Source organism: Pagrus major, chromosome 19 (genome assembly GCF_040436345.1).
Source record: "Pagrus major chromosome 19, Pma_NU_1.0".
NCBI classification, from domain to species: domain Eukaryota; kingdom Metazoa; phylum Chordata; class Actinopteri; order Spariformes; family Sparidae; genus Pagrus; species Pagrus major.
The window spans coordinates 24166751-24193225 of NC_133233.1; the positions used below are offsets into that span (position 1 = coordinate 24166751).

Genomic DNA, 26475 nt, shown 5'->3' on the forward strand with positions numbered 1-26475 from the left:
TTCCCACACTTAGCATCCTTTTACAGCCTGCCGGTGTCGTCCCACAGCGGCGAGCAGACGTGCTTAAAAACACCTATTGTGTTGTTTAGTTCTGCCTGCAGGGATGAGAGAAGACTGCGACGATGTTAATTAATAACACACAAACACACACATCGTGCTAACTGCTCCATCCACAGTGATATACTTGTGCACTCGCTGTACTCGTGTGTGTTTCTGATGCACACATGATGCATATTGATGATGGATGGTGAATATTTCTGCAGCAGCCACCGCTTCATGTTCGCACGGACACATCCCTGCTGCAGCCCGAATCTCCAGCCAAACACCTCTACAAACCGCATCCCCGTGATGATGCCTGCTGCACGTTCACATCCAAGCATTGCAATCCTTTTGAATTCACTTCAGCGGCGTTATCAGTGAGAATTCATAGCTTTAGCTGTGTTTGCGTAGACGCTGTGAGCACCCCCGCGCAGCGAGAGGCCCGCTGGATCGTTTTGTTACAGCGATTCTACAAAACATGTTCATTTATGAATGAATGTAAGGGTCCGCATGGATAATGTACTCGTATGTGTTCTTCCTTGAGTATAATTAGGTGTGGGGTTTGTGGAATATCACCACAAAAAGCTCAAATATTGAAGTTTTCGAGGGTAACTACTTCAAGGGCTTGTACAGTAACACTGAAGTGCCTTTCCTGCTGGCCGAACAAGAGCGAGCACTCACTGCTGCCATGTTTATTATCGCTATAATTATTACTTTACGGGCCCTAGCCTCCGTAATGATCTTAATTATCATGAGCGGGGCCAGGTCTTTTCAAGTTCAGCGACTGGTTTGCGAGCACAATAAAACACGACGCCGCCACGCTAACACACACACACACACAGGGAAGAGAGGACGATGGAGCACAGCAGGGCCGCGATGATGAATCGAGCAGCGACAGAGGATATGGATTTAAGAGGGGTATAGGAACAGCTGGCACACGCCGGTGAAAACGGCCGTCACCCCCAGAGGCAGCGAGTCAAATCGATCACGCAGTGACTTAAGGATTAATTGCAAATGGAGGTTACAGGTTACAAAAATGCACACGGGTTTGATGGAGGGTTTCTGAGAGCACTCACAGGCTCTCTTGGGAGTCGTCCTGGAAGGGAATATGGAGTTGGATGAGCAGTCGGTGAGTTTTTGAGGAAATTCTCCACAGGTAATGGACTTTTAAGGATATAGTCTGACAGTGTGTCCCGGCCAAACTCAAGGTTCTGGGTGCTTAGTCGCCCCTCGTTCTCATGGACAGGTTTCTGGCCAAAAAGTACCCAAAACTTCAGTTGAATCAGTTCCAGAGAGGTTCTGAGTTCTGAGCTCCTGGGCCACACGTTTAACTGCAAGGCATACTTAAAATGTATGCTTTCCAAAGCTTCCTAATGCACCTGTGTTTTTTTTTTTAACTCAGCAAAGCTTGAAGTTGTTCATCATCGCTGCGTCGTCACCTCGTGCAGCTTTTTTTTTTTTTTTTTGTGCTGCGTCCTTCAGTTTTGCCGCTGACTCGTGTTGTTTAAGTGGTTCCGATCGTATGTTTGAGCTCAAAGGAGGCGTAATTTATATAAAGGCTCATAACAGCTCACCTGTGTCAGGCTTAAAGGAACAGTTCGCCTAAAAAATGAAAATTCAGCCGTTATCTGCTCATCCTCATGCTGATGGAAAGTCAGGGGAAGTTTGGTAGTCCACTAAACATTTCTGGAGCTTCACAGAAAAACAGAGATATGTTGGCTGGACGATTTATATTTTGAATATTGGCTGAGTTTCACATTGTTGACTGCTATTAGCCGATCAGATAATAAGATGACGTCCACCTATAGCAGAGGCCGGTGTTTGTTGTGTCACATCATTTTGTTGGCTCATGGATGTGCCATCAGTTATAAGCGAGTTGTATAGCAGGCTACAGGGGCTGTGGAAGCAGTTACTTCAATAAAAAGAGTGTTTTTTTATGTAAAGGAAGGTTATATTGCCGGCTTATTTTAAAATATAGTGTGAAGAAGGGCTGAATGTCTTTCAAACAGTTCAGGGTCTTTTAGAATAAAGATGTGTTTTCTTCCCCTGGCACAGGATGGGGAATAAATAACGCAAAAACTAAATAAACAACATTTTGAAATGTTAAAAAACATCCGTACCTGCGTTGTATATCGGAAAAATTGTTATTTTAAACATCGGAATCGATATCAGCCTTAAATTACAACGGTACACCCCTAGATATTGTATCATCCTTTTTGGTAGCTGTGTTTTTAATATTTTTGAGGGTGGATGAATTTGACTCTCATACATATCAATTCCTGTTACTGAAGCTGTGTATTTCTGGGACGAGGGTGAGGGTGAAGGGTCAGTGAGAGGGCTGGGGGTCTCTTTTAAAGTTCAGACATTAGCTGCTTCAGATACGCAAAGCAAATAAGACAGAAAAAGACATCTTCTGTGTTTGAGCAGCTAAACGTTATAAAACAGAAATGAATTGCTGTTTCTTTTTTTCCAACCTTGATGGTGACAGAGGCAGCGAGCGGGCGCACGTTGATTGGCATCCCCGATAAACGTAAATGACTTCCCAGTGTGAGAAGCGACCGGCTGCAGCTCTGGGTGCTTTCATACGTTGTCAGCAGGTTCATGCTCGCAGGTTTTTTGCTCATTTGTCTGCACGCTCACTTATCATGCGGTCAGAAATAGAAACACACAGATATGATGTGGATTCCCCTTCAAGAACAACACAAGACGGAAACTAGATTATCAGAAATATAAAGGGAAGATTCTTTAATTAAAACGCCTCCTGAATTTTTTATGAACCTATATTTCACTGCATGTCCACACCAGTGGGCGGCAGAGATTTAAGACTGCATTACTGCGTCGGAGACTTCATTTTATTTAGCCTCAGACAGACGCCATAATTCTCCCCTGGAAGCTTGTGTCACTTTTATCAAGACCAGTCATCATCTGCAGCCTTGGGCGTGGACAAATGACCTGGAACCGACAAGAAAAATCCAGAATTTAACACCGCAACCCCGACTCACCTCGTGAGGTAATACCACAGTCCACACAGCCCTCCTGGTCCAGTCCCCCCGGGGCGGGTGCTGTAATCACATAGTGATGTATACTGTGGAGGTTTTGAGTTCAGGTTCCAGCCCTACTGTGATCTTTTCTTTTATTAATTTCTGTTTCTTTATGATCAAGACGAGGGGACATAACTTTCATGGTTCAGTATTTTACTTTCCACTTCCTGTCTTTGTGTTTTTTCCTGATTGCCTATTAGTTTCTGGTCCGTATTTTTCCTGCATTTGCTGCCTGTGTCCTCATGTTATCCCGGTTAGTGTAATTAAGTTTTTGTGCTCTTGGATTCATACTTTTATCGCCCGCCCTTTCTTTTGTAGATGCAGCTTCTTACATGACTACAGCTCGCTCTTTGTTACGTCTTGCGCTTTTTTTTTGCCTCACCGTAACAATTTCTGAATAATCTTCTCCACCGGTCTACAGTTTAGTCTCGATGAGTGCCTACTCAAGATAAATGATATTACGAGAGACAAAAAAGATAAAAAACTAATCCAGCCGATCAGAACGTGCCTGTTGAGGACTCTCACGGCGCTCCGTCGGAGTGTTTTCAACCCTTTCAGCTGGAACAAAACACACTCAGGAGATCACTGAACGATGCGACTACAGCCGTGCTTTCAAGAAAGGGTAGAGATCCTGTGGGAATAGATAAGGAGGGCTGAGAGGGTAGTTGAATGAGCAACTCTGTAAAAAAGCGAGCAATTACAGTGAGGGTCATTTCACTCCAGTACTGTAGTCGGTTTCTTTGAGGTAGTACTAACTAGTCTTTCTTGCAATGTTCTGTCTTTCTAATTAAGCTGTCATATTGCACATTAGGCTAAAAGGCTCGGTTGAAGCGTTAATGAAGCCAACAGTACAATGAAGCTGTTGAAGTGCTGTAAAAAAACCTCGTCTCACAGGTGAGGAGACGTAATGAAGGATCAGAGTGTCAGATCAGGTGAAAGGTACAATGTGAGTCTGATTTTCTGTCATTAATAATAATGTTGAACTCAGTTTCTAAGTCTTGTGAGCATTTAGTGGAATCAACTGTCTCATTAGCTCAACATAAATATAGTGGGGGGGGGGACAAAATGCCAATTTCTACACAATCAATTTCTTTTTTGGTCTTTAACATGTAAAATCGGTGCCTCCCAAAACCCCAAGATGAAGCTGTTTCTGCTCCCAACAGCTCTGCGTTTAGTGCCACTCCTGGCTTTAAATAACTACTATCATGTGTGTTGAGTTTTATTCATGTTGACCCAGGTTTTGCGTGTTAGCATCCAGCAGCACAACATGCAAAAGTTTCACCATACTTGGGTCTTAATTTTTACCAAAGTCGGACGTTTCTGGAACCAAATCATCAAAACACCTTCATCGTCCTACTGACCTTTCTTGTATTAATATATATTTTAAATAAAGGCTCTCAGACGGGAGCCGACTCGTTCACAAACAACTCGTCATTAGTCCTCAAATGTGAGAAGTAGATTGTCAAAATAGTTGTTGATTAGTTTAGTAGTTGACAACTAATTGATTAATCAATGCAACGCTACTTTCTGTCATTGCAAACTGAGCAGTAAAACACAGAAGGCCTTTGTCTTCAGTCACAACAGGGAGAACATTAAACCTGCCTGCTTCCATCATGTTATTGACCAGTTAGACTGTTTTTCTTCTGTTTTTTCAGTTTCCTGTGTAAATAACTTATCCCAGAACACACTTTGATAAAGGGAGGTCCACGGAGTTTAATCTTACAAACTATATATCGTCGGACTTCCTCCCCCGTCGCTTTCTCCATCTCACTCGAGCGTGTCGTCTCGTATCTCTGCCTCCCCGGAGTGAGGCAGGGTTAGGGCTGTGCCCTGGGCAGGAGGCTGTATTAATAAGACATACTACCGTGGAAAGGTATAGATCACAGGAGCAAACAGCGCCCTGGGCTAATGCACAGCGAGCGAGCGTAGAGGGGGGAAAGAGAAAGAGAGGGAGCTTGAGAGAGATGGATTGAAGGGAAGTCGTAATGCCTAGGGTACTGTGAGAGAATAGATGGCTCTGGGTCTTTGAAGGAGCAGAAAACAAAGAGTTGGAGAGGTGAAGGAGGGATGATAAGGTCTGAAAAGATGAACTCGGCAGGAGGGCTTATGAAAGGGCAGTGATGGGAAGGATTTGAGAGCTCTGACGTCCGTCTGAGGTTTCTTGTGGCGTGTGGATAAAGGCGGGGGGGGGGGAGAAGATCAGCGACTCGGTGAGGCACAAAGATGAAAAGGGTGCCTGGAAGGGAGGCAGGTCTCTGAGTAAGTCACGAAGCAAAAACTAAAGTCCAATCAATCTCTCCGGCCACTGATTCATCACCATATTGTCTTGCTTTAAAGATCTATCGCCCGCGATTACCAATTCACGTATAAAAGTAGACCTTTTATCCAGATGCCAAATGGAGTCAAGCTAAAAATAATGGAGCATGGTGGGGGAAAAAAGCAGCACTCTGTTATTTATCCCCATGATTTCCATGAAGGAGTCCATTTTCTACCCTTGTTAGTATGCCAATGGTTTTTAACAAGGAGACAAAAGCTGTTGAGGGGGCGTTTGGCTATGCCAATCTAAAAATGTCTCAAACTGCTCTCCCAAGCACGTTCTGAATTAAAGCCATTGTGATGGTAATTTTGTCACCTCTAATGGACAATTAGATATGCTAGCAGATAGAGAGCACTCTGCATAACAATCCCTGGGTTCTAATTACCTCGCCAAATGGCGTGGTTGCTCGTGCGCCTATGGATCGCTAAAGCAATAAGAGCGAGCAGCGCAGACAGATTGAAGGTGAACGGGGGCAGTCGCTGTATTAAACTTATCCTTCCCTGATAAAAGCCTGATGGATGAGGAGCGGTGTGAACTTTCATACATCCGTCGAATAATGGCTCCCTTCAAGGGGTTTCCTCTCGTGGCCTGGAAGCTTTATTGTGTTCAGGCACACTGAGAGTGCTGTGTCTTCTCTGTGGCATCAAGGAGGTCAGACTGGAGAGCACTCGTATTAAAACCTGGTCGAAAGTTGAAAAATTCTCTACAAAAGATGACATTTTTATTTTGGTGGAAATGTCAGTCTCTAGTGCTCTACATGTGAAGGACCATGAATGCGCATTAAAGGCCCTGAAAACCTATTTTCTCATTTAGATGCTATTATCAGTGAGAAATTCGTGCATGAAAAGTTTGAACTGCTGTTTCACAAGAGAGATTTCTGTCCTTGTGTGTTTTTATCTGAGCTCTTCTCGCTGGTTTCCTGGTGATGGCTCGTCTGAGTTGGATGAGGATGAATTAAGGAAAGTCTTGCATTGTTAAAGAAAGTGAGGTAAAACTCCTTGATATGTCCTTTTAGCAGGATTCGCACCAAAAGTTAACAACCATCCAAGTTTTGTGGAAATCCGTTCAGTAGTTTTTGTGTAATCCTACTCCCATTTTCTGCACCAACATGGTTAAAATCAGGGTTTGAGTTAAAATCTGAGCTTTGCGGGGGGCTGTCACCAGCAGAGGTCTCTTATTGGTAACTTGGAAGCTAGTTTTTACTTTTACTTCCTGTTTGATATATTTTATAAAGAATGTGTTGCATAATATTGCATAGTTTGCTCAACATCCTACTGTCCCCATGGTGGCTTGCAGTCATTGTCACTGGTGTGTAGTTCTTTTAGAAAACTGCCCTGTTTGTAGCATTAATTTAAATAATGCTCATTACATTGAAAAATGCATTATCTGGGATTAAAACAATGTTGGTAATGTATCGCCGACCCCTGTGAATGTATAATTTGACTGCTTTTCATGCTCGAACAGTTCAAATCGATACATTAAACCAGCAAATAACCTTCAGCTATAAATATTAAATAAAAGATTTTAAATCACTGCACGACGCTCTTCAAAACAAACTGGTGTTTTCTGAAACATGAGATTGAACCACATCAGTCCTGTTCCAGTCCAGTCAGTTTATGAGTAGGAGGCATCTGATTCGACATACCAGAGCAAATCATTCAAACATATTAAGGCATAATCTGTTAAACACAAAAGCTATCCAAGCCCTGCTTTTATATTAAAATCCACCGCACATATTTGTTCCACTTAGTGACCCGTTGCTAATTGTTGCACGCCTTTGATAAAAAGTTGCACCTTTTCGGTCGCTGATAGATTCATAAAACTCCCAAACGAGCCTAATTTAATGTGCCTTTGATATTGAAGAGGTAATAAATGGAGGCATCCCCTAAAATTTAATTATGCGGTTAATGCTCAAGACAGCTAATAACTTCATTAACATTGAATATTTGCTGTTTTATTGTGCCGGCAGCAGTTATGTAACATTTTGAAGTGGAACATTTCTTGTTTTTCATTTCTTTCCTGTACAAAATATTTTTACAGGAAACCAAACATCTTGTTTTACGTCTGACGTATGAGACATCAGGGCCAAGTTCACAACTGTGTCTGACCTACAGGAGGAATTGGGGAATATCTGGATGACCTTTTGCCTTTCTTCCTAGAATGATTTTGTCTTATTTTGAAAGAATCCGAGACAATATTCCTGTCTATACATCGATCCATTAAGGAATATCTGAAATCAAAGTCTTAATTTCTCTCTTTGTGTGTCTCCGTGCAGGTAATGAGCTTCTGTACCGTAATCGTGAGGGCGATGTCGTCAAGCTCAACGTGGACACGGATGAGAAGACCATCTTGGTGCATAACAAGAAGTTTGTAAGTGTTTTTCATCTCCTCTTCCCTCCTTAATTTCTCACAATCACAGAGCTAAAGATCTGACCACGACTGCCCGTGAATTCAATTAAAACTTTTCTCACAGTGTCAGCAAATCAAAGCACCCAAAGCTCTTTCTTTTTTCACTACAAAGCTTAATCAAATGATCCATTATTACTCTGAAATGCGAGCTGCATAGTTAAAAACTCGAGGCTTGGGTTATGTGTTGAAATGAAGATGTAATGCCGTCTGCGCCGCGTCGGCTTGAGTGACGACACACAACATTATGTCTGCCATCAAATCACCAAGCCCTGGTGCAAAGATTAATGCGACTCCCATTTGCTTCAGGAGAGGAGCAATCCGTCAAACGCAGTCATTTAAGGACTAGTTTAATGAAAAAATACCACGCATGGTTAAAGGTCTCATCTTTTTGTCTTTTTTTTTTTTCTACCACCTCCTCTAACGTCTGCTTCTGCTTCCCAGGAAATGTACAAAGCCAGCAAGTACGAGGTGTCTCCTGACATGAAGCATGTGCTGCTGGCCTACAACGTTGCACCGGTGAGCTTCTCATTTGTTTGCTTGTTTTTTGAATTAGCAAACTGACAGCCAAATATGTCAGCAGCCTCCACTTGGGGTTGGAGTGGGGTTTTGGCTCGTCGTGCGGCAAAGGAAGGAGGGAGGGAGTGAGGGAGGGAGGGAGGAGAAAGTAATCATTGCGGGGTGTGAAGGCCTGTCGCACACCGCTGCCTGTCAGCGATGGCGTCGGGGGGCCGGCACAGCCGAGCGGAACTGTAGCGAGGGAGGCAGAAACACAAACAAACCCCTCGGCGCCGCGCCGGCTCGCAGGGAGGGAGATGAGATCGACAGAAGGAACAGGAAGTATTGGCCGGGAATGCATCATTTCTGTGCGATGCTGAGTAAAGCGTCCCGAGACTGCATCGCCTCTGCCAGCGCCCTTGTTATGCATCAAAGCGTCTCAGGCTCCTAACATAGGTAGATCAAATAAATTTAATCATTTTGCCAGCTGATGTCTGTGTGTATACTTGGTTCACTCCGGAGAGTTTGTGTGCCTGGATGTTAGTGTGCGCTGGATGCTGGCAGAGATGCAGCCTCGCGTTATTGCAGGAAAATGAATGGAGAATATTACAACACTCCGGAGATGTCGAGTGCGTTGTGACTGCATGTTTTTGCATTAGTTATTCCATCCAAACCTCCATCACCTTGATAGATGACAGTCATTCCTCCTTTACGCTCAGTGTATCAGCACACAGTCACACACTGGCTAATGCACACACACACACACACACACACACACACACATACTCACACCTCGTCTCTGTAACATGGATCACGGGTGTTCATAATAAACACAGTGTTTGCATACTAACACATAAAGAGCAGCCTCCGTTTGAATGTGAATGCGTCTCTGGTGTGCAGTGACTTTCGTAGACTCCTGTGCTGTTCATAAACACTGCATTTGTAGCTTCTGCACAATATGAAGCTATTTGTAGCACGAACAATAAGGTGTCATCTGTCAAGAACTTTAGTTAGTTAGTTAAGATGTCAAAGGGGTGTGTGAGAGATCAACCCAGGTTTTTATAAGACGTCTCTGATTTTACAGTGGCCAATGAAATCCATAGAAGCTTCCAATGAAGTAGAAGAGAGTCAAAGATGTTGCTTTGGAGAGTAATTAAAAGAGTTACTCGACACCAGGCTGACAAGCAATGTTCTTCGACCTCTGTGGTTGAAAGTGTCACCACAACTAACAGCGATGTCACAGCGCACTGACACATCCTCGAGTACACTGCAAAAATTAGTCAATTAAATCTAGTCGATCAAAATGAAAATTAATCGCCAACTGTTTTGATAATCAGTCGTTTCAGTCAAAAATGTCAAACATTTGCTGGCTCCAGCTTCCTACATGTGACGTGTTTGTCATTTATGATGCTCAGTAAGGAGACTTTGTGTTTTGGACTGTTAGTTGGACACTTTGGGCTCCAGGAAATTGTGATGACACGTTTTTTTTTACACTTTGTAGACTTAACGTTTAGTCGATAATGAAAATGAATGATCATTAGTTGCAGTGTACTTGTGTACTTTCACATCACTGCATCTAGGCGAGGCATTAAACCACCGGAGGTCAGCAAAACAAGACCTTTTAGGGGGTGTTGAGTTACTCTTTAACCTAGACTAACTTTTGTAAAGCACCAACACAAGATTTTGAAGCTTTCATCTTCATGCAACACAACGCATTCATATTTTTCTTTCATGTCCTTTGCAATAAATAGATAATAACAAGGGAGCGCTGCATTTTTAATACACCGCCTCACTCCCTCGTCCTCTCAGTGGGGGAGAGGACGGCAGGTCGGGTCTTGTGGGTGGAGTTACAAACGTGTTGCTTAGCGACAATCTTGGATATGCACATTGTCTTTTTTTTTTAAAAAGGCATAAACCACCTAAACATGCATGAAGTTATTCCAAATTTTCCACCAATGTTTTTTAAAGCGATACCTCAAAATGTGCATCAAATATGTCGACGGAAACACAGCTAATGTCTGCTGCCATTCTTCTTCTTTCACATCCGTCACTTTCAAAGATTTCTTTACTCCAGTCTACCTTAAAATGTTTAGATGAAGATGTCAGATGCCATGTGAAGTGGTTTAACATGAATCCCTTCCTCTGCTTCCAGGTGTACCAGCACTCTTACACGGCCTTCTACATCATCTGCAGTCTGGAGACTCCGTAAGTAGGCGTCAGGAGCTGCATCCTGTAATATCTCACCTGACCTCGCTGCCCGCGACACTGACAGCAACTCATTCCCACCTGCTCTCACAACCTGTTCTTACTGTACCTCCTACAAAGCACCTCTGACATCGGCTGCACCGTTATCTTCTGTCTGTGAAATGAAAGCTTTATTTTTTAAGTATTCTGGGACTTGAAGTGGCAGCCAAGGTTTCCCCACAACTTCTACAGATCGTACTTTTGTATTCACTAACGTAAAGCTTTACAAAAAGACACACTATAACCGTTAGATGTAATGCTATCTGGTAAGAGAGCTCAGACGTTCTCAAAGCTCTGATAGAAATGCTGCTCTGTTGTCTCAGTTGAGAATGAGGCTCTTGGCGATGCCTATCAGTCCTTTGTAGCTCTCGTGTCCTTCAGTGTGCAGCGGGGAGAATACCAGGAGAAAGGAATCAGCATTAGTGAAATCTAGCAAGTCTGTACTCTTTGTCGCAATGTGACCTCTCTGATCTTCAATTAAAAACGTATGAAAGAGAAGCAGAACATGTTCATTACGAAATAAATGACAAATGGCTGCATTTCTACGGAGCTTTTATTGAAAGAGCTTTGCGATTTGTTGCTCATTCAGACACACTAACTCACACACCGATGGCAGCAGGACACCATGCTAGGTGCTAGGCTGGGCTCGCCATCGGGAACTATTTGGGGTTTATAAACTTGCCCAAGGACGCTTCAGCACGTGGACGAGAGGAGCTGGTGATTAACCTCAATCAAGAGCTCTACCGCCCCAAAATGACCCTTCATAGCATGAACATAAACATGAAATTATCAGAAACGGAAAACCATGACGCGCATTTACAACACAGTAAGTTTAACCCTTTCATGCATGGTGTCACCAGTCACCAGGCGGTCGAACCCCAAAGCCTCGCCCACGGTCCTATTTAGATATTATCTTTGTACGTCTTTGCCACTTGGAGATATGGCATCATAAATTCAAAATGGCGGAATGACCATCAACATCATGTAAATGACTGTGAACAAGAATAAAGGTGCAGATAAATGCTTTTCACCATTCAAATCACAGCACATGCAGCAAGAAACTACAATAACCTTAGTTGTTAAAAACAAAAAGTTAAAGTTCTGACGTGACACAAATAAATGAATCAATTTCAAAGAGTTTAAACTTACTCATGAAACAATAGTCTTTTCCCCGTCTTACTGGGATACTGGCTCCATGTGTTTGATTTTATCTTTGTTTTGTACATTTTTCTAAATCTGGCCTGCCAAATATCAGACGCACCAGTGCAACCACTGCAAATGTTGCGTTGCCTACAGCCCTGCTGCTGAAAAATAGTTTCAACCTACTTTTCTGATAATAAAAGTATTAAACAGTCGTTTCTGAATCACTTTCTTTACCCCTTTAATATAAAATGTATTGTTATTGACATGATTTTCACTTGTTTAAGAGTAAAAACATACTTTGGGATTGAACACTTCATGCATTAAAGGGTTAAAAAGCCTGAATTGAACTGTTTTGTCAGCAGCCAATACAAATTATGCCCATTTTGCAAACGCCTCACTTATTTCTCCTTTAAATGACTTCCTCACCTGGTCACAGTATTACAGCCCCGTCAGCAGCTCTGCTGCTCAACTCTACTTGTGTGCTGCCACCCAGTGGTAGTGATCCCAAAAAACCCACCTCAGCTGATGACCTCATTCATCCTGAGCTCCAGACAAAGACATAGAGGCAGTGGCACCTCTAACTCTGCAGCCTGCACTGCGCAGCACTTTTCCCAATCAGGAGAGGTGACACTGTTATAGAGCGGCAGGTATTTATGGATACACTTAAACCTTTTGTTCTCAGATGTGCTACACTTGTTCCTCTTGCTGCAGCAGCGCCCGAGGCAGACAATCAACTTGTGTGTATGTGTCTGCAATTGCATCTGATAGCGTTGTTTCCTCTGTCTGTGCTCCGCAGGGAGACCTGGAACTTGAATCCTCCGGAGGTGCGAAATGCTCAGCTGCAGTACGCAGGCTGGGGACCCCAGGGTCAGCAACTGGTAAGAAACTACGATTTCAATGACGTCCCCGGGCTCATCGAAGTTAAGAGTCAGGACATCCTTACTGTCTTAACATTTAGCCTTTTGAAACTGATCTTTGATGGAGAACACGCACAGAAAACACAGATAAAGATATGCTGGATCACAAATACAGAGTAAATATGACTTTGCAGAAAGGGTAACCAGAATAAGTGCTTGCATGCGGCGTCCTCTGCGTGCCGTTTTTTAAAGTTAATGGAAGATGCTGCAGAATGAATGACTTTAAGGGGATTTATAGCAGCGCTCTGATGGAGGAGCTGGGATGAGTAATGGAGGGAGTGTGAGCAGTACTTGTTTAAACCTGCATTAACTGATTTCTTTTTTTTGGGGGGGGGGGGGGGGCTTCTTGGCGGCAGCACAACAAGCTGTTAACACAACACTGACAGATTATCACCTTTAAACATACGCGGCGACATTAGCATTAACGTCCGTGCCTACCTGATGGATGTAAGTCGTTATAGTTTTAGTGCTGGTTTGCTCTCCAGCACCTCCTGAGGCAGATATCCGCCGCTTTAGCCACTAAATTCTTCACTGTGTCCACTAGCTAGCTGCTAACTGCCGTCAAATGGGGTCTTGTTTACCACGTTCACGATAACTGTCGATATGATTCCCCCGCCCCCACTTCTTGTCCAAGTTGCTATGTGTTTGCTGACGATTCATTCGTTAGATGGTAACTTTAAGAGGGTCCACAGCAATATCAAGAAAAAGGAATAAAACATGCATGATCAAACCATATAGATTTCTTTTATATATGATGTTATATGTCTGGAAGAGTATTCCCAGTGGCCTCGACTTAAAGACTTACATGGTACATGTATATGACAAAATGAAACTAGTGGATAATAACTGCAGAGCTTTAAAAGTAAGCAGTAAAATCTTTTCCATCAGTTCTATCAAAATCCATTTTTAAAAGTGAAAAGAGACCACCGACGAGGGGCGAGGTTAGCAGTAATGTGATCTCATTTTTTTGGAGTTAAAGTCTGGGAGCTGCATTTTGAACAAGTTGGAGGTGAGACGTGGCTTTCTGACAGAAGAGGATAAAGAGCACAACAGTACGAGTGATCTTTTCAAGGTCTGCTTGAGATAATTAATTTTTGAGATCGTCCTGAGCAGAAGAAAAACAGAGTTGAACAACAGCCGTGCCTGCATTATCTCACCTGCTGCTAAATTGTTAGCCTAGCAGCAGCTGTGTTCTCATGACTTGAACGCCAAGCTGCGTCCTGCATCTGGAAACAGCACTGATGAGAGCCGAAACAATGACGTGAGCTGAAAGACACTAAAACGCTCTGCAGAGTGGTTTTATAATCTATCACTGCCAGCCATTCCTCATGTAGTGATCCGTCGTTAATATACAAATATTCATTAAAGCAGCCCTCAGGTGACTCCTTATGCAATTATACAGTGTGCTGATGCCAATGTAAATCTTTGCACAGATGTTAACTCCGTTGAAGGTTGCAGCCCGTGAAGGTGGGTCAAGCCTTACATCGAAACAAAACTAATGGTGCGTTCAGGTGCTCCTTGTCAAATTACAGCGTCAGATTTTTCAGGGAAATTAACCTTAAACAGCTGAGTAGAGGCAAAAAGTTCCATTCTGCCTGAGGTTACAGGCAGAGTCGTGTCATTTTCACACACGTTTCAGACGCAAGCGGCGTATCAGGGCGATCGTAAACGCATCCACACTCTGGTGAACAAATCAGGCTGCTAACAAGCAAACAGTGGAGTTTATGCTCGGCTTCTAGTGGCTTTTTCATTGCCCCCCTCTCTTCATGTAATGGATTTACCCAGGATTGATGACACGCCCCTGAACACAAATACCTGATGGTCACGTTGCATTTCCCGACTTTACGAGCTGACCGGGATCTCCTGAACGCTCCATTACATTGGCCAATTGACCAGAGCACAATGGATTATGGGATACCAAGGGCGGCCGATGATTCACAGGTTGCGTCCTCCAAATTTGGTAGAAAGACAGCAGCTTTTTTTTTAGTCCACATTCAGCCGAGATACCAAAGAAACTTTCCAACCCCTGAATTAGCACTCGGATAATCGTTATAATTTCACGAGCAGCGTTCCCATCGGCTCTCTGAAAACACCTCTCACAGACTATTTTTTCCCTCGGGGTGTAAATCATCCTAATGACTCACCGAGTTCTCCCAGTAAACACATTTCAAATTAAACACCATTGTTTGAATCACAAGGAGCAATGGTCCTTTGCAACTCTTCCAAGATGAGTCATTTTCCGCCTTCATCGTCGCACAGTCGAAACTTGTCAGAGCAGTAATGAGCTTCAGTCTGTTGGTTTGCAGGGCAGACAGACTGTAAGTGATAACATCCTGCAGCACAATGCTATTAATTACCTGTTATCTCGTCAGTGGATTAATTAACACGGTCGCTAGATTGATATAGCCTCAAGTTTCCCACCATTAGCCGTGAAGTGTTTTTACTTCCATCAGGCGAGTTATGTTAGCGTGAAGCCGAGCAGCAGCTGCTCTCCCCGAAGGTCCGGATGTCCTCTGTCGACGAGGTGGAGGTCGAAGGGAGAGAGGTCCGTCGGCTGAAAACAAGCTAACGCGCTCTGCAAGCTAAAACGCGTCGTCATATTTAGACACCTAATATACATAAATCAGCCCACCTGTTATTCTGTTTCCCCAAATCCCTTATGAACTTAATTAAATCTCATTTACTTCCCCATCGAGAGCGTTCACATACGTACATGCCCATATTTACACTGGCAGACGCAGCTGTCCGGCCACATGTTAAGCTGTTTGTTAGGCTAAAGAGTCAGTGTAATTGGGTGCATGAGTGGCATGTTATTTTTTGGCACGGAGGCGTAGAGGCTTGTTTTTTTACTCACTAAATTCCCCAGTGAGCGTAAAAGTTTCTGTTCCTGCTCCCTGTAGGCGGCTAATCCTCCACATGTGGCTCAAAGTTTGGACGCTCGGCCCCACGAGACGTAGCCTTTGTGTTACATTAGAGAGAGACAGAGTGTGTGTGTGTGTGTGTGTGTGTGTGTGTGTGTGTGTGCGTGTCTGTGTGTGTGTCTTTGAGAGAAAACTCTTTTTAGTCTCATGCTGTCCAACTTGTAAAAGACTTTTCCAGCAATTAAATGTTGAACTTAGATAAAGTTGTGGAACTTTACAAGATTAAAAGGCAGATACTGAAATTTAATCTGTATGAGTCACGATTAAAAAATAAACTCTGTATCCTACATTTCCCATAATGCATTTTGATAACATCTTTCTTTAGACCTTTTCTCCCGGCCCACGCTCACGTCTTTCAAACTCCACATTACCAGTTTCTAACACAGGTCTACAGCCATGCTAGTGGCTTTGTTAGCAGTGCTCTAGCTAAATGCTAGTCTGACTCCCAGGGTGTAGACTGTCAGTACAAGCCTGCCAAATGTTACCATTATCAAAATCCTTGCCGCTATTAAAAAAGACAGTAACCTGCAAGCTAACAACCTTAAAAATGGGGAGTTAGCCTACCCTTAACCTCGTCGCTAATGGTACAGATTTAAACAAGCTAGCAGAAGCTAACTTATTGTTTGTTAGGCTAAAAAGTCAATATAATTGGGTGCATGAGGGGCATGTTATTTTTCATAGAGGCTTGTTTTTTTTACTATGGAGGCTGCCAGACTTTTCTCCAGTGCTGACACAGTGCATGGAAATGGTTCTAGCTATGTGTGCTAGCATTAGCATGCAAACAAACTCACAGTGACAGTGCTAACATACTGAGATATTATGTTCGCCATGTTTACGGTCTCAGTTTAGCATGTTAGCATGCAAACATCAGCTAAATGGCACTAAAACACATCTGAGCTCGTAAATCATAAATCAGAGTTTTAGAGAAATTCACATTTTGACCTGATAATGATGAGGAAAAGTTAAAGCATCCTTAAAGTCATTGAAATTTAGCCTGACTTTTTATTATGATACATTTTAAGGCCATTCATCTTGTAGTTGTTGGCCTAAGGCTATTCCAGTCTGGACCTCAGTGGTGGACCGACACACTGACCCACTGACCAACGCCGCCGTCCCACGAGCCTCTCCGACAAAGCTACAGCACCTGCAGAGTCACAGACGCTAAACACAACTGCTTCCACAGGGAACATCCTCTCATGACTAATAAACTGCCTCTCTAACATTATTATGTATCTAAAACCTCACATGTTAATGTTGTTTCCTTTAGTCAGGCTTACATCCTCCCACCTAAATAGCACCAGAGTTTACTCGGTGTTGGCGCGGTCTCAGCTGCACAGCATCGCCATCCCTGACAAACAGAAACTGAAGCAGCAAAAGTTAGTACAGTCCCTTCCAAATATTCTCGCCGAGGATGACTGTGGATCTCAGCCATCACTGGCAGAGTTTTTACCTTCCTTCAGAGAACGGGGCCAGGTCTTCTCTCTGTGCTGTGGCCTAGATTAGCTTCTATACAGGGACTCCATCTGCACCAAAGTGACACCAAACCACATGGGCCCCCAGACTGCGTCCTCCTCAAGAGGAAGTAATTGTGACAGATTTGTGTTACCTTTAAAGAAAAATGCTTTAGAAACACTTGGTTCAAGTGTTTTTCGTGGCGTCGACTGCAGAAAGATGTCGGATGGATCCACACGCTGCAGCTGCAGTGTTGGATTTCATGCTGTACATCATCCTGTCATTCAGACTTTTGGAGAATCATTTACAAACTGATACGATGATACCAGCTCGAGGCCAAAAGAGTCCATAATCCTTGAGATACAGAGCGAACCATTTTGCTGTAATAGCCTGAGATTGATTTCAGCATGGCATTAAGGCTGTAACATTTTAAAAATTCCAGCCCCGAGAGCCGCACCGCCCTACCAACGCTCGCCGTGGGTGCTGATGATCTATTATTCTCTGTAATGAAAGAGTTGACCTTCAGTTATCTTGAAAGCCCCGCAGGCCTGTGGAGGAGAGCGTCAAAGTCGAAAGTTTGCTCCCAAGGTTTGCCGTCTTATCACAAATTGAAAAGACTTTTGTGTCGTGTCAAAAACTTTTGGTGTCTCTTGAACGAAAGGCTGCCGTCACCGGTGTGAGCTCTGTTCTCTTATTTGTGACGGGTGAAAAAAGCAGCGTGCTAATGCGTGCTGCGACCTCCGGCTTGATCTCTGCCTCGCCCGGGTGGCCCACCTGAGATGTAACGTGTCGGGTATAAATGCAAGACTGCCCGCAGGCTTCCTCCTGCGCGTGTTGATAATAATAATGATGAAATAGCTTCTTCACTATAAAGATATTCCCTGTAGGAGGGCTGTCAGTCGCGGTCAGCTGCAGATCAGCGTCCACAGAGCAGGAAGCGAGTCCTACACAGGCACATTCAGCTGTCTGTCCTCTCTTTCTGGCTCTTGTAGATCTTCATTTTCGAGAACAACATCTACTATCGCTCGACGGTGGAGAGCCGCTCCATTCGTCTGGTGTCTACCGGCAAGGAGGGCGTCATCTTCAACGGGCTCAGTGACTGGCTGTATGAAGGTAAGGCCGAAGAAGTGTTGCTATTAAAGGAAAAGTTGCACGAGAATGATGCTTATTTTGTACACAAAGACATGTTAATTACCTCAGATGTAGGTTTTCAGACTGGAAAGACTTGAACTGGCTCTGACAGAAGTTAATAAAATCCACCAACTTGCAGCTCTAAAGCTCCAAAAATGGCGACTTTAGGAAATCACTGCCCGGCCAAGAAATAGTCCCACACATATTTCTATGTAAATCATTTGTACGGTTTGTGTTTTGGATGGATTAAACACACAAGTAGTGAAAGAGAGGTGCTTGTAAGCTGACTTTGGATAGAGCCAAGCTAGCTGCCTCCACCTGTTCCCATAGCTAAGCTAAGCTAAGCTGGCTATAGCATTTTTCCCCAGATGTGTCCAGCTGTTCCTTTAGTCAGGTGACAATTGTCGATGAAGTCACTAACTTTAAGCCGCTGGCTCCAAACATTGAATTAAGGGGTCACAAAATAAACCAAATGCTTCAGCACAGTTATTGTAAACTGGGGGTCAGGACCCCAAATGAGGTAGCCACTTAATTTCCACCAGATGGTTGTGGGGCATGAAATAAAATAATTAATTATATATATATATATATGTACTATAAATAATAATAAATTAAATCAAAATGTGTCGACAGGGAAGCATTTTTTTTCACTGTACCAGCGTTGTAATTTGAATGAATTTAAACAGATTGTATTAATTGCACTGTCAGGATGTTGGAAAGGTTGAAGAAAGAAGACGATAAAACAAACTCCCGCCTCACAGCTTGTGTTACTTCTGACTTTTTTGCAAATCTTTGCTTGTTTTTTGTGAAGACGCTGGTCAGTCGGCCTCATTTTGAGAGGGGAAGCTCAGTGTTCGATGGAAGTGCTCACCAATCATTGACACTGCAACATGGTCACAAGTAGATGATGGTAGAGAAACACAGACTTAAGTCATGAATTTGGAAAACTAATAGATAAGCCGTCCATTCTGATAACGGAGCTCAGGCGAGTATCACAGATCCAGGCAGCACGTTCAGAGCAGCAGCCTCTCACAGCGTCTGATGTAAAATATTTAACCGAACCTCTTTTCTCGCTCTTTTCTCCTCATCCCCTCCCATTACTCTAATCTGAACGCTCCGCAGTAACACATGTATTAGCGGGTAATGACATGAGACAGTACAACTCCCCAGCGTCTGCAGCCACATTAGTATTTTTGGCGTGCGGCGCTTGATTTTCCTGCAGGTAAATTAAAAAAATGGAAACTCTTGTCAATCTGCCTCTGCTTTACACAGCCTCCCCCCCCCCCCCCCCCCCCCCTTGAAAATGAATGAATGTTCTACATGGATTGATTTGCATTAATTCAGCGGTGGCGTGCGCACTCCGATACAGATGTCACGGTGCTCTGCGAGCGTCAGCGCCGCCGATCAAAGGATCACCTGTGTGCCTCTCAGTAAAGAGAAAAAAAAACAGTGTTAGCATTCACCTAATGAATTTATATCCGCTGCGCTGGGTGCACTCTCTGCTCCAGTGGAACAGTGTTTTAATAAGAGATGGGGGAGCTGCGAGCACAGAGATATAGAGATAGCAGAGATGGAGACAGCCTGTGATATACAACAAGCTGTTAATCCTCCGGTCGGAGCATAAAACAGTACCTAAGTGTCTGATAATGTGAACGGCTGCCACCTGGGAGGATCTAGGAGCTGTGACGCGGAGGTTATCTGAGGTCGACGGCGCAGGACGAGAGGCCGTGAGGCTGTTTCCTCTGTGTTTAACGCCATCGACCCCGCAGCCTCGTCTTATCTGCGCATTAGCCGGGCTGACACCGGAAACCCACGTCTATCCTTCAAGAGCAGCATCCACCCTCGGCCGTTTGAAACATTCATCAGAGCAGTTATTGCAGCACGTGACCTCCTGACTCGTATTTATGAGCCGCTGAAGGCTTTGTAATTTACACTCATCATTTATTGACCAGATAAATCTTCCGCGGGATCGGCAAAGCTCGCAACGTCGAGATAAAAAGCGAATCGTGGAAAAAACATAATTAGATTTTTGTTTATTCCTGGATATTACTCGTGATGGCAGGTGGAGATTCCTCCCGTCATCCTCCGGTCGGATAACAAAACCTATTTAATTATCTCGAGCTTGAATAAAGTCGAGTGTTTGTGCCTTTCTTTGCTGTTTTTATAAGCCCGCTATCGTGAGATATTTAATAATTCAGTCACATTAATGCGAGATATGAGACGTTATTTCAAGTTGAGATTGCAAACGGTGTCTTAAAGTGATGGGATGTTTGGAGATAATGAGGTAGTTAAGGCAGAATCCAAACATAAGAGGCTTTAACTAATTATTAATGATCATAGTTTCTTTGGTGCGCAGAGCTACAGTTACATTTAACAGCCTTGTCCTTAATCATAGATTCAGAGAGGTACTGAGAGGCGCTGATTCACTTTCATGGTCGTGTCTGAAGTTGTTGTTTTTGAATCTTTATCCTCCACATTTACACTCAGCTGACACCGAGCTAAACCTGAGCCAGTTTGTGAAACAGTCCTGCCTCTAACCTTCCCAATATGAAGGCTGTAATGTCCAGTTTGTGTTTATTCAATGTAATTGTCATTTTGGAGGTTTGTGGTATATCAGTTATAGTTAGGGTCGGGAGGGTGACTTTAAAGTATTGTAACTTGATTACTTTCTGTTTCTTTTGGATTACCTCAATACCAAACATTCACATATAAAGACAAGGATAAAGAAATATTAATTAGATGACTTTTATTTAATCTTAATAACGTTTCACCGACCAGTTTCCTTTACCAGAATACAGTTATCTTTTTTTTTTGTATCCTGATTATGTGATCCTGCTCCAGGCCTCATTATAGAAGGCTAAATAACACCTCTAACCATTAAAACCTTCATGAAGGTGACATTTGTTGTATTTGGCTGCATTAGTTTGAACTAAATGTTCATAACAAACAGCTGAGCATTCATCAACGTGTAGAATGAAGTCAAAGCCTTTCTTTTAAAGGAGTTAAAGTCGGGAATGTTGCAGATGACAAAGTGAGGAACACCTGCGATAAAGTGAAACCACAATAAAACATTATGAAACAGTTAATACAACCTCGTTCTTAAAAAGTTGGGACACTGTTAAACATAAATAAGAACAGAGTTCAGTCACTTTCCAGCCTTTTTTCTGGCACAACTTGTTTGAAATGTGCTGCTGGCATCATATTCAGGATCAGCAGATAAAAAGTCTATGACAGAAATGTTAAATATTGTCTTTGCACTGTTTTCAGTAGTCAAAAGGATCAGCAAATCATCATAATCTCTTTTATTTATGTGTTAGACTAAACAGTGTGCTGTTTCGTCCCCTCACAACAAACCACAATACTTTATTTATGGTATTTAATTTTCCTCCCTTTTTCAAAACAACAATGCACCCGTGCACAAAGCCAGGTTTCCCTGTCCAGTCCTTTAAGGATGAACTGGGAGACCAGCTGTGAGTCAGACCTTATCTCCCACCATCAGCGCCCGGCCTCACTAATGCAAATCCCTGCTGCCGGGCTGCAAAATCCAGTGGGGAGCCTGAAGGAAGAAAACTGGAGACTCCTGATTTTAGCATGAGATGTTCAATAATCACACACTGGCGTCATGTTCAGGTGTCCAAAAAATGGATTCTGCATACCGATAGTGATGATCTTTTTGTATCCTGTTTACCTAATACACTAACAGTCAGCTTCATTCCCATTAATGTCAAATCCCTTTTCAAAAAAATGTCCATAAGCCTGTAAATAGATTTGGCGGCGGCCCAGTGGCGATGCCGGCATCTGCAGGGGAGCTTAGAAGCCGCGCCAGATTGTGTAGTGTTTACATTCATCAGTGTGACTGCGAGGCGGAAGATTTTCCATGCTAATGACTCGAGCCCCCGCTCTGGCCAAGGTCAAGCTGAGGCTCCGACTGCCGCCGAGGAGAAATGAGGTCTTTAAGCTCTGGCTGTCGCTGCGTGGCAGATGTGATGCTGAGGGGTGAAAGGTTGGCAAATAATCTCCCAGACTTGAATATCCTCCGGGGCTGCATTGCTGTTTTAAATCCACAAATGTGTGCGTGTGTGTGAGTGTGTGTGTGTTTTGGTTTTTTTAGTGTGCACGGAGGAGACGAAGAAGAAGAAACAATTAAAGAGACGCAGCCAAGAACCCTGCCGGCTGTGTGTAATAGTCCAAAACGCCTCCGGAGAGTCTCAAGTGTTCTGTCATCTGTCTGCTGTCTGATTATTGAGGGTGTGCTGATGCTGACACATCCCGCAGTGTGACGCAGCCCAAGGAAACAACTGTTTATTGGGCTCTGGTGCGGCGAGATAAAACCGCAGTGTTGCTTTGATTTGAGTCGTGTTTGCCCCCATAGATGTTTGGCTAGATGACTTGTTTGCATCGAGAGCCTTGTTCGCCGGGGTTGTGTCTGTTTATCGCTCCGATTTGCGGCCGAGCCCGCGGGGCCGTCGAGGAGCCGCACAATCAACACTCGTGCACCCGAAAGGGAAAAGATTAATAAGGGGAATAAAAATGTTGGTTTGAGTTTACGAGCTGGAGCTGATGTGAGGCACACGGTCGGAAGTAGTTTCGTCAAACTTTTTTTAAGTGCGTCCGAGCTGCAATCGCCTGTGGATTGTCACACACACAGCAGGATCGGGAAACTGTGTGTCGGTCTGCTCAGCACGGAAGAAACTTAATGATTTCTTGCAGGAGTCGCTGTCTGTTTCTTTGATACTGTCACTGTAGGATACGGATTTTGGAGTTGCTGGTAAACAGAAATATTATGTTCGCCAGTAGAGATGATTTTAGGATCAAGTCGGCAAATCAAAACGTTGTAAATGAGGAGTGCTGGAGCTTGTTCGATTTAATATCTGCAGAAATAAAAATGGAGCCAGATGGAAATAAATTGTCACAGTACAAAAATCACAACAGAACCCAAAGGCAGGGAAGCAGTTAGAGAGTCTTTACTCAGAGGAAGGATGAGGGATACAAAAATCCAGGCAGGCAAACGAGGTCCAAAATCCAAAATATACAGACTGGGTCGAAACACAAGATCAAGTATGAACCGGACGCTGGAAGGGACACAACACAAAGACAGTCTAACGGAGACTAAGTTGAGATGCAACTATTATACCAAAGAGCCAATCAGGTGATGGTGAGCAGGTGAGGTGAGTCTGTTGTCTTCAGGGCCGGCAGGTGGGAGTGGAAGACTCTGAAATAAGAGCAGAGTTCTGGTGCATGTCCACGCGATCTGTTGTTTCTGCTCTTCCCAGTCGTTGTCTACGCACGCAGCCTTGCAAAGCATGCTGGTAGTGTAGCTTCAGGTTTTCGAGAGAGACAGGGCGTCACACTGCCAAAGTTGAAATCTGACTACTCTATGCAACAGAGGGGCGTCCAGTGCGACTTGCCGCTAGAAAGCCTGGTGGACTGTAAGTCATGTGTTTGTAATGAAAAGAAATGATATGTAACATGGCTGTAAAGTCAAAGGAAAGCGTCTCCTGTAGACTCAGATCTTAATCATTCAGTCACAGACAGATAACTGGTTGTTTGACTGGTGATCTTTGCAAAGTGCTGCGTTAAACGGAGACAAACAGTGGAAACATGCTGGAAAAATGCTGGATCCTACATTTCCCATAATGCAAGTCAGTACGTCTTTTAAAAGGAAATCTCAAACCTGATGCCGAGCTAACTCTGGTTGCATCACTGTGACATCATCAGGGTTTCATTTCTGTGCCCCTTTAAGTTAAAAGAGAAAGATCAGTGTCATCTATGGAAACATCGTGTGTCTGTGGTACCTCTGCAGGCTAAATGTGCACACATCCTCCACATCTCTCATTCCCTTCCCGTCTGTCAGCTTAATATAAAACCTGCAACAGCATTTTCCTCCTGCATCATCTTGCGATGTTCTCTGGATCGAGCCGTAGACGAGGCTGCGAAGACGCTCGGCGAAATATCTCACCTCGCTCCGTCATGTGCTTTTTCTGTTCCTGCTCGGCTGTCACTTCCACTGTCACCTCAGTCAGCGCCGTGATAGCTGCGCTGTATTTATAGTAACAGCTGCTTCTCTGACATGTTGGCTGGAAAAGTATAATGTCGTGACTTCTGTGCAACGCGCCCGTCGCTGAGCCGGGAGGAGGGTGTGTCTCAGCTCAACCTCGAGCAGACTCATCTGGTAGGATCTCACAGTTCAACATGCAGTAGGTTCAGTGAAGTTTAATATGTAAGTTAATCAATACTTTGGCTCACAGTCAGTGAGCAGACTGTGATGAATCAGGGCAGCTTTTCTTGGGTTTTTAGAGCTGCGTTTGTTTCTGTGCCATACTGCTGCTCCACTTATACACTTCTAGCATGTGACTCTGCTGCCCTCTGCTGGAAAGATGTGGCCACTTTTAAACTCAACGTCATCGTCAGTGACTCAGTGCAGAGTTCACTAGATGTTCCTGCTAAAAGCAAGAAGTGGATGAAATGCAGCCTTCTTTTGATTTCCTTTTCCTTTCCTTCTCCTCGTCACTTCAGTCTGCCTGCGTCTGTCACATTATTATCTCCCATCGGCCACTTGACTCGTACTGTCTCATGCATTAGTGATAATCTTTGCTAAGTGAATAATGTGGTCGACACAGCAGGATGGGGAGCACGGAGAGAGGGGACGAGCCTCAGCTCGCTAATCATTAGATTAGATTAGTATTATATTAGTATTATATTGGATATATGTTGTCTGATATCTGTTTTATTCTTTGTTTACAGAACATATTTCAAAAGATTCTGTCAGATACTGAGGTTTACTGTTTTTAGTGCTCCCAGTGCTTAATTTTTGGACAATAAAGTTAAAATCCTGAAATATCCTCCACCAAAATATCTTTCTTTATATTGTGTTTAGATAAGAATATCCGATTTATCGACATCAGCATGTTTTACTTCGCAATATCGGCCCCGAATCTCCAGAATCATTCAGGCTCTGGTCCAAAAAGAAAAGAAAGAGAAACAATCTCATTACCTAAGAGGAAGACGTGGGAGTCGGCTCATCGTTTCACGCCCTTCTTGACCTTACGTTTCTTTTGTTTACCTCGCACACATCAGCATCCCTCCGGCAACTTTCTCCTCGGCTGGCCAAGGTGACTGGGCCGTCCCCAGCCGAGCGGATCCGACAGCCCCGCTGGGTTCCACTCCACTTGGACAGCTTTTTAAAGCCGCCGCCGGTGAAGTTGGCGGGAAAAAGCGTTGGGGGAAACCGGCCATGCGGGAAATCGCTTTTATTATTTTTTATTTTTCTTCATCATTTGCAAAAATGCGGCGTCGTGCTGCGCCGTTCATCTTCAGACAATGAGATCCAATCATTCCCCGCTGAGCCGAGCCAGCGGGGTGCAGGTGGACACATCAGGCGGGCAAAGACTAAACTGGACTAACCGCCTCCATTAGTCCTTTTCTCATTGTCACTGGCAACAAAGACGTCTGGGTTTATTATAAGTTTAGTTGAGTCCAGCGGTGGAAAAAGATGCTACAGGCTCGAATACTCGTGCAGAATCGCTGAGAGAACAAATGTATATAAGCGGACGATGCTGCATATCAAGTGCTTCCACCGAGCGTGCACAGTTAATGAAAATGCTAATTGGTAGTTGATGTCTGTTAATTCCCCAAAGCCAGCACCCAGTCCCACAGATAAACAGCATTAATGAAATTTTAATTGCAAAAGTCGATTTAAATGTGGCTGCTGGCGCGTCGCAAAAATGAGTAGAGTGTTTGGACGCCGTCTGCGTCGACGCAACAGAACTTCACAATGAAGCCGGATCGTCACGGCCGTCAGAAAAGTTCCCTCAGCCAGATTTTATTTGCATAATTTCTTAATAACTCACCGTGGAGAGGAGTTTATATGTGTGTGTGTGTGTAGCAGCAGAAATGAAGAACTGCTTTCATCATCCATTATGTTCTCTCTGTCTGTCGAACAAGAGGGTGTGCGATTGCGACATAGTTTTTAAGTACACACACCTGCACGCAGAGGGTCCTGAGGGAGCCCTGGAGGTGGCGGGTCTGAAGAGGGAGGTAATGATAACCCAAAAGCTCAAGTTATTCGCTCGCAGTCGTACCTGCTGAGAAATTGCTGTTCGGTTCATTTTCTGGGAAACGTAGCCGAGTTCTATTCCGGTCGATAGGTTGCGCTCGGATTAAAAGCCGTTGTGATTTATGACCTCAGCATTCTGGTGTGCTGTTTGTGTTGTTGTGTGCAGGTTTAAGAGAGAGAGAGAGGTGCAGAGTGAGTCCAAATATAGAAAACAGGTCAGGTAAGAGTTGGTATGCTGCACTGCTGATGGGGCGGAGAGAGTAACTTTTAGTTTTCTGCCTCTTTGACCTGATTTTAAGGGAGGATTATT

The 26475-nt window shown here is 43.9% G+C and overlaps 1 protein-coding gene across 1 annotated transcript in view; it reads left to right on the top strand.

The window, feature by feature from the left end:
- The window catches only part of LOC141014223 (A-type potassium channel modulatory protein DPP6-like), a 224719-nt gene that overhangs the window by 186500 nt on the left and 11744 nt on the right, over positions 1 to 26475 (top strand). Inside the window, exons 5-9 of the mRNA XM_073487921.1 lie at positions 7673 to 7767; positions 8248 to 8322; positions 10454 to 10506; positions 12485 to 12566; positions 17971 to 18091. Of these exons, the coding sequence (XP_073344022.1) occupies positions 7673 to 7767; positions 8248 to 8322; positions 10454 to 10506; positions 12485 to 12566; positions 17971 to 18091 (426 nt within the window). The remainder of the gene's footprint in view (positions 1 to 7672; positions 7768 to 8247; positions 8323 to 10453; positions 10507 to 12484; positions 12567 to 17970; positions 18092 to 26475) is intronic.